This window comes from Caretta caretta, chromosome 23 (genome assembly GCF_965140235.1).
Source record: "Caretta caretta isolate rCarCar2 chromosome 23, rCarCar1.hap1, whole genome shotgun sequence".
NCBI classification, from domain to species: domain Eukaryota; kingdom Metazoa; phylum Chordata; order Testudines; family Cheloniidae; genus Caretta; species Caretta caretta.
The window spans coordinates 8,871,784-8,880,420 of NC_134228.1; the positions used below are offsets into that span (position 1 = coordinate 8,871,784).

Below are 8,637 nucleotides of genomic sequence, written 5' to 3' on the forward strand. Positions count from 1 at the left end.
AGTTCTCATGCTGCCCTGTGTGGTACCCGCCGGCTCAGCCCTAGTGAGATGGGAGTGGACGTGAGGCCATGTCCCCCCCATGCACTGAACAAACCAGATAGAGGCGCTTTTGAAGCAGTCATTTATTTGCCTTCTAGGCTGAAGGAACCACACCCCCTGGGGCAGCGCCAGGTGCCATCATACACAGTGGGCTCTGGAAGAGACTGGGGGTGTTTTGCCTACAGAGGAGGCCATATGGGCATTGGGGGAATAGGCCAAGGCTTCAGGAAGCAGGTATTACCTGGTTGCCAGGACAGGGATACAGGAGGTGGCAGTTGCTCTCATGCCAGTCTTCTGTCTGCCAGAGTCATGGGGAACCCCCCACCTCTGCAGAGTGACAAGTGCCAGCTGCTCCCCTCACCTGGTGATTGCAGAACTCCCAACTTTTATTCATGCACCCTGAGTGCTAGCCCCCACCCACAGCAGTGAAAATGCCACAGCCAGGGAGGGACTTGCTCAGGGTCACCCAGCCCCCCACAGAACCCAGGAGTCCTAGCTCCCAAACCATTCCCCCTCCTGCCCTCCCCACATACACTTTAACCATTAGACCCCACTCCCCTCCCAGAGCCAGGGACGGAACCCAGGAATCCTGGCTCCCACACCTCTTCTTTAACTAATAGGCAGGAGTATCTGTCACCGTCTTTAAGCCTGACATGGAGGAGTGTCAGGAATGGCAATGGATGAGGGCCCTGCTCAGCTCACCACGCTGACCCCGCCAAGGGGTGGGCTAAGGGCTCCTTTTGTGCCAGGTCCTGCCCCTCCTAGATCACAGTGCTGCTGGGCAATCCTGTCCCAGCACAGTTAATACCAGCATGGCTCTGACTGCGGCACAGACACCAGCCCTGCATCCCAGAAGGCTGTAGCCAAGATAGCGAGGGCGAAGCAGAGTTAAGCTGCCTGCATAAGTCCCACAGCTTTCTGCCCATGCTGGTCATCATGTGGGGGCATCCCGCTGTCTCCATGCTGCCTGGGCAGGACAATGGGGGTGGGGGACGCCAACAGGGAGCAAGAGCTCTGGTAGATCCTGCGATGCCAACCCAAGCTGCACACCCTCTGGCTGGCGTCTGTGGAAAGGTGCTCAGAAGGTGTGAACCAGCTGCACGCTGGGCACCGTTTGCACAATCTGGATGGAGGAAAGTTCCTGTGGGGGTGGCACTGGGCTTGGCAGCAACTGTACCATCTGGGTGCTGGTGGTGGAGGGCTGCCCACCAGCTGGCCCCCCTCGCCCCACGCCACTGCCAGAGCCCACATTCTCCAGGACTTGCAGGGTCTGCTCACCGGGCGCGCTGCGGATGATGAAGAGCTTCTGCCCTGAGGATGGTGCCAGGGCCCCCACCCCACTGTCTGGGGGCAGTTCCTGCAGGTTCTCCACCTCCTGCACACAGAGTCGGGTCTGCTCACCGTCAGCACCACGCAACACCAGCACACTCTGCACCCCCTCCTCTGTCTGCAGTGTCTCCAGATGCACACCTACCTCGCCACCTGACCCCAGCAGCTCCTCCCCTGGCCCGCTCTGCACCACCAGCAGGTCCTGGCTCTCCTGCAGGCCTGGCACCTCTGGCCCGGAACCCACAGTGTCCGGAAGGGCTGAGGAGCAGGGCAGGGGCTGCTCCTCACCCCCTGCTGGGGGAGGCTGCGGAAGAGTTTGCAGCTGCATGCTGCCCAGTTCCGGGGGCTGAGGCAGAGCCTGCATGCTGGATGCCTCAGCAGGAGGTGGTGGCAGGGCCTGCAGCTGGATGCTGGCCACCTCCTGAGGCTGAGCCTGGATCTGGACACCAGACACCTCTGCAGGGGCCTGATCAGCCATGTTCTGCAGAACGATGATGTTCTGCCCAGCCGGAAGGACTGGTGCCCGCTGTGTGCCTGGCATCGCCTGGATCTGCACACTGGGCAGCGCCGGCCCACCTCCCGGCACCAGGATAATGTTCTGAGGGTTGCCAGGTGCTGCCGGCTTCCTAGCCTTGCTCTGCTGGCGCGGGGCAGGATTGCTTGGGGCCACAGGGCTGCTGGGCACCAGTGTGAAATTGGGGGTGTTCTGGAGGATGGGCACTTTCTGCTGCGTGGGCACCAGCTGCGTGCTGGGCAGAAGCAGCAGCTTCTGGGGGCTCTGCTGGACACTGGGGATGAGCTGCAGTCCCTGAGCCGTCTGCACCAGCAGGAAGGTCTGCGAGTTGGGGGCACTGGGGGCGGTGCCCACCTCCAGGTTGAGGGTGGCCTGCAGGTTGGGCACAATGTGCACCTCCTGGGTGGCAGGCGGGGCAGAAAGGCCTGGGGCCGGGCCCTCCCCCTTGGTCTCGGCAGCGTGGGTGCGCAGGTGGCGCTGCAGGTAGGAGGCCATGACGAAGCCCTTGGCGCAGATGGAGCACTTGAAGGGGCGCTCGCTGGAGTGCGTGCGCTGGTGGAGCTGCAAGTTGGAGGAGTGGGTGAAGCTCTTGCCACACTCCTGGCAGCTGTAGGGGCGCTCGCCCGTGTGGGTGCGCTGGTGCTGCCGCAGGTTGGAGGTCTGGGTGAAGGCCTTGCCGCACACCAGGCAGGCGAAGGGGCGCTCGCCTGTGTGCAGCTGGCGGTGCCGCCGCAGGCACGAGGTGTTCTTGAAGGCCTTGCCGCAGTCGGCACAGCCGTAGGGGCGCTCGCCTGTGTGCAGGCGCAGGTGGTACTGGTAATGCGACGACCACTTGAAGGTGAGGCCGCACTCGGCACACTTGAAGGCGCGCAGGCCGGTGTGCACACGCTGGTGGATGGACAGCAGCGAGGAGCGCTTGAAGGCCTTGCCGCACTCGGAGCACTTATAGGGGCGCTCGCCGGTGTGGTCGCGCAGGTGGTAGCGCAGCCCCGACGAGCCTTTGAAGGCCTTGCCGCACTCGGTGCACTTGTAGGGGCGCTCAGCCACCTCGGGAGGCACGGGGGGTGGGACCGGCTCGGCTGTGGTCTGGGGACAGGTGACCTCGGCCTCAGCCTGGATGAGCTGCTGCTCGGCCGGGTGGCTGCGCTGGTGCCCCAGCAGACTGGAGAGCTGCACAAATGTCTTCTCGCAGATGGAGCACTTATAGGGGCGCTCGCCCACATGGCTGTGCTGGTGGCGTGCCAGGCCCGAGCCATTCTTGAAGGTCTTGCCACAGGTAGCGCAGGAGTAGAGTGGTGGGATGGGTGGCTCAGCGGGTGCAGCAGGGGTCAGGTGGCTCTGCTGGTGGCCCAGCAGCAGCTCCTCGCTGGGGAAGGTCAGCTCGCATTCCCCACACTTCCACAGCATCTCCACCGTTTCTACTGGCTCGGCTGGAGCCAGGAAGAGCTTGGCCGGTGTGCAGGCCAGCTCCGCTTCGCCGTAGGGTGCCAGCGGCTTGACCGCGTGTGTCTGCAGGTGTTTCTGCAGGTAGGCGTCCGAGATGAAGGCCTTGCCGCAGGCCTGGCACTTGTGGGCCCGGCCCCCGGCGTGGGTGCGCTGGTGCAACAGCAGATTGGAGGAGTGGGTGAAGGTCTTGGGGCACTCGGTGCACTGGTAGGGGCGCTCGCCTGTGTGGATGCGCTGGTGCTGCCGCAGGTTGGTGGACTGGGTGAAGGCCTTGCCGCAGGCGGCGCAGACGTAGGGGCGCTCGCCCGTGTGGATGTTGCGGTGGCGCCGCAGGCTGGAGGAGTTCTTGAAGGCCTTCTCACACAGCGTGCATTTGTAGGGGCGCTCGCCTGTGTGCTGGCGCACGTGGTACTGGTAGTGAGACGACCACTTGAAGGCCATGCCGCACAGAGCACACTTGAAGGCGCGCAGGCCCGTGTGCACGCTCTGGTGGATCTGCAGCAGCGACGAGCGTTTGAAGGCCTTGCCACAGTCAGCACACTTGTAGGGGCGCTCGCCCGTATGGCTGCGCTGGTGGTAGAGTAGTGCTGACGAACCCTTGAAGGCCTTGGGGCACTCAGAGCACTTGTAGGGGCGCTCGCCCGTGTGCGTGCGCTGGTGGTGAATCAGCCGCGACGACCACTTGAACACCTTGCCACACTCCAGACACTCGTACTGGTGGTCGCTGGTGCCTGGCTGCGGCATTGGCGCTGGCTGCATCTCCGCCATCTCCAGCTGCTGAGCTCCCACCATCTCACCCAAGCCTGCAGGGAAGGAGGGGGCAGGTCAGCAGAACACCAACAACCGGGCCAGAGCCCACACCTACCCAGAGCCCACTGGCAGCCAGGGCCAAGCCAGAATCTGCAGCCACTCAGAGCCCAGTGTCACCCAGAGCCCAAGCCGCCCAGAGCCAGCCAACGATGGCAGGGTAACTCCAGATCAGTCGTGGGGGAACCGAGATCAGAATCCTGATCCCCCAGCAGTCATGGGGTGACTCCAGCTTTACTCTGGAATACAAAGGGGGGATTTGTCTTCGAATTATGAACTTCATGGTTCACATTAACCCCTTGGTTGCTGGGACTCTCTGTGGCATTCTTTCAAAGCAGGATTAGTAAAGGAATCAGTCCTTCACCTACTGCTCTGGCTCCCACCTGCTTACCATGCAACTGATTACAGCCTGCTGTTACCTGAGTGGATGCTGACCCCACTTTGGGAGTACCAGCTAAGATGTGTCCTGGTGCTGTGTTGGTGACAGCCTAGATCCCTGGGAGCACAGGCTTGAAATGCGGCTGCCTCTGGTCTGGGATGTGGTGGCTGTTAACAAATCCAGCAGTGATTTCTGAGATCCAAACAGGATTTTGGCTGGAAACTTGCTAGATGTCAAAAAGCCGAACCACATCCCCACTCATCCCTGTCACTGGGCCTGGCACCTCCTGCCCTGACTCACGCTCCACTGTTCTGTCATGCTGTTAATAAGATTCAAAGACCAAAAAAGACCACTGTGATCATCTAGTCTGACCTCCTGCATAGCACAGGCCAGAGACCTGCCCCAAAATAAGACCTAGAGCAGAGCTTTTAGAGAAACATCAAGTCTGGACTTAAAAATTGTCAGCAATCGAGAATGCATCATAACCCTTAGTCAATTGTTCTAAGGGTTAATTAATTTCACCATTATAAATTTACACCTTATTTCCAGTCTGAATTTGTGCAGCTTCAACTTCCATTCATTAGCTCATGTTCTACCTTTCAATTGAGAGCCCATTATTAAATATTGGTTCCCATGTAGGTACTTATAGATGGTAATCAGGTTACCATTTAACCTTCTCTTGTTAAGCTAAATAGATTGAGCTCCTTGAGTCTGTCACTCTGAGGCAGCTTTTCTAGCCCTTTAATCATTCTCATGGCTCTTCTCTGACCCCTCTCCAATTCATCAACATCCTTCTTCAATTGAGGGCACCAGGACTGGGCAGAGGATCCCAGCCGTGGTTCCACCAGGGCCACATAAAGAGAGAAAATAACCTCTCTGCTTCCACCTACAATCCGCCAGCTACTCCAGCTCAGCGTCTCATGGGCCCCCTTGCTGCGGCAACACGCAGGGAGCTTGTGTGAAGAGTTATTTGCCCCCCACCTTCTCTGTCACACAGCCCCCCCCCATGTCACACAGCCCCCCTGGGTAAAGGCCCCCCCATGTCACACAGCCCCCCTGGGTAAAGGCCCCCCCATGTCACACAGCCCCCCTGGGTACAGCCCCCTGTGTCACACAGCCCCCCCCATGTCACACAGCCCCCCTGGGTAAAGGCCCCCCCATGTCACACAGCCCCCCTGGGTACAGCCCCCTGTGTCACACAGCCCCCCCCATGTCACACAGCCCCCCTGGGTAAAGGCCCCCCATGTCACACAGGCCCCCCGTGTCACACAGCCCCCCTGGGTAAAGGCCCCCCATGTCACACAGCCCCCCCCGTGTCACACAGCCCCCCTGGGTAAAGGCCCCCCATGTCACACAGCCCCCCCCGTGTCACACAGCCCCCCTGGGTAAAGGCCCCCCATGTCACACAGCCCCCCCCGTGTCACACAGCCCCCCTGGGTACATTTCTCTGGCAAAAACAAGGAGGAGTCTGGTGGCAGCTCAGAGACTCAGGGATTTATTGGGGCGGAAGCTCTCCAGGGCAAACCCCCCTCCCCCCCCGGGGCACGGAGTGACAGTTCCGCCCAAATAAGCCCGCCAGGCCTCGCGGCTCCTCGCGGGGCTCGCGCTGCAGACTCACAGGGCCGCCCCCGGCGGCTCCTCGGCCAGGCGCCCTCCCCCCGCGGCCTGGAGGGCAGCGCACACGGGGCGCGTTCCCCCCGGGGCCGACAGCACCGCCCCGCAGAGGCGCGGGGACTTCCCCTTTAACGCCAGCACCGCCTGCCCCTTTAACCGCCCCGGGGCCCCACCCAGCTTCGGGCCGGCCCCGCATCTTTAAGAGCCATTCGCCCCGCCCCGTGACACAGGCCAGCGGACACAAAATCGGCGTCCCGTGCCTGCCCCTTTAAGAGCGGCCCCGCCCCTTTAAACACAGCGCCCACCGCGCCGCCCCTCCCTCTAGGCCCCTGCAATCTCACCTGCGGAAGGGAGGGGCTGTTCTCCCGCCTCGCTGCCTCGTGCTCCGGGCCCCTTCCCAGCGGGGGGGAGAGGGCAGCCGCCCCGCGGGGGGAGCGAGGGGGCGGGGCCGCTCCTGCCTCCCAACGGCCGCCGGCGCGAGACACCCAACCTTTACCGCGCGCACACTAACCACCGGGCCGCGCGCGGGCCCTGCCCCCTCCGCCCGCGCCCATTGGCCGGCTGCCTCCGCGCGGGGCAGCCTGGTAGACGGAGTCCATTAGACGGCCCGAACGAGGCGGGCGGCCATGTTGGGTGAGGGCAGCTGGGGGCGGGGCTAATCCGAGCCCGGGAGGGCGAGAAGCCCCGCCTCGCGGTAGAGTGACTTCATCGCCCTATGGGGACGTCACCACGCGGTGAGGCAAGGCCTCCCCACACCCACAGAGGGATGACGTCAGGGCGTAGGTCACCGGGGGGCCGCCAATGAGGGGCTGCGCGGGGGGCCAGGCGGAGCATCATCAGACTCGCCCCCCCAATGACCCCTACATGGTGACCCCCGACCCCGCGGTGACCCCGCTGGCCTCGGCCCTGAGGCGCTTCAGCTCCTGCCCCCCCTCCCCCCCCCCCCGGCGCGGGCGGCTCCGCAGTGTGGCCCCTCGGGCGGCCTGGGCCCGTCCCCACGGGCGGGGCGTCTGGGCCCGACGTTGGGCCGCGTCGCGGCTCCTTCCCCCGGCCTGTGCGTCCCCGGGAGAGCGCCCGGGCCCCCCGCCCCACGGCTCCTGCCCCTTGGGTGACGTAGCGCTGCCGCGCCAGGGCTCGGCCGTGGGGTACTGCCCCCGCAGGGTGGGGCCGCAGGGAACCGGTCCTGGCCCACAGGACCGGCGGCGCCGGCGGCGCCCGGGATTGACCTGGCCCCTCCCCTGCCCCAGGCCCTGCCCCAGGCCCTGCATCGCCCCCTTGCCGCTCCCGCTCCGCGTCCACACACGCCTCAGCTCCCCGAGCCTGCCCCCAGCTCCTCCCCGCCCGGGGGCTCCCCACTGTCCGCCTTGGGGCGCGCTGGCGCCGCGGATCCGAGTTCGGTTGGGCAGCCCAGCCCTTGGCTGCGGCGGTCCCGGCCGGCAGGGGGGGGTTCTCCTGCGGGACCACAGCCCGCCAGCCTCCCCAGCGCTCCAGGGCCCAGATCTTGCACCCCCTGTCCCTCGCCGACAGAGCCCGCTGGGCGGGGAATAGGGCACACAGCACTGCAGGAGGCAATGGATTGCGCGATGCACACATACCAAGGCCCCCCGGCACACTGAGCCATGTACACACATAGACCCCCACACACACCAAACCCTCCACGAGCAGCTGGGTGCACGCGTAGTTCTACACACACAGCCCTATGCCAGCCCCCCAGTCAGCTACACGCATACGCAGCTCTACACACACATATACACAGCTACTCACACATAATCACAGAGCTCAGCTATGCAAATTCACACTCAGCTTTGCACAGGTAAACACAGCTGTGTCCACACACACACAGAGCTTTGTGCACACACACAGCTCTACACTCACACACTGCTGTCACATATACACTGGCAAGGGGTCCTGCCGTGGCTCAGGGCAGACTGTTTTTTGAAGCAGGGCACACGGCCCAAACTGGGTGTGAGTTCTAGACTTACATTTCACCAGCCAAGTATCCAGTGTGAACTCTTCAAGCATTATATAGCCTGACCAGGGAGTCACAGACAGTCCCCTTGGGTTCTTCAAGCTGCCTTGCTGCCTGGATGAGCTTACCTCTGTGATAGATGGTCCCTTATTCCAAAGATCACAGCAATATGCAGGTTACTCCCAAAGGACCAGTCGCTTACCCCAGCATGGGCGGCGCTTGCAAGTTATATGGGCCCATGGTGCCCGTGCTCCACCAACATTCAGGAATGTGGGCCTGGCTCCACCAATGTTTGGGCTTATATTTAATCAGAGGATGGACCGGGGCAACCACCCTGGGCCCTGTGCTTTGGGGAGCCCCGCGCTTCAGGGGGATGCAGAGTCCAGGGCGGCCTGGGGGATTAGCGGGGGGCCTGCAGCTGGCAGCAGCGAGCAACCTCACCCCAGCCTGACCCGCCTTTTCCAGCCCCTGGTCTACCCCCGCCCCACCTCCACTCCACCCCTTTCCCCAAGCCCCTGCACCGCCTCTTCCCACCCCTCC

At 63.2% G+C, this 8,637-nt stretch overlaps 1 protein-coding gene across 3 annotated transcripts; it reads right to left on the minus strand.

Moving 5' to 3' along the window:
* Window positions 1-107: 107 nt before the first annotated feature.
* ZNF628 (zinc finger protein 628) lies at window positions 108-6,853 on the minus strand. Of its 3 annotated transcripts, XM_075122545.1 has the most exons (3): window positions 6,133-6,278; window positions 4,555-4,833; window positions 108-4,131 (listed from the first exon to the last, which is right to left on the minus strand). In XM_075122545.1, the coding sequence occupies exon 3, from the start codon at window positions 4,118-4,120 to the stop codon at window positions 1,118-1,120; it is 3,003 nt and encodes a 1,000-aa protein (XP_074978646.1). In that variant the 5' UTR covers window positions 4,121-4,131; window positions 4,555-4,833; window positions 6,133-6,278; the 3' UTR covers window positions 108-1,117. The 3 variants fall into 3 exon arrangements, with proteins under 3 accessions (XP_074978646.1, XP_048690779.2, XP_048690781.2); XM_048834822.2 differs by lacking the exons at window positions 4,555-4,833; window positions 6,133-6,278 and adding an exon at window positions 6,470-6,853; XM_048834824.2 differs by lacking the exon at window positions 4,555-4,833.
* Between the last annotated feature and the right edge of the window lie 1,784 nt (window positions 6,854-8,637).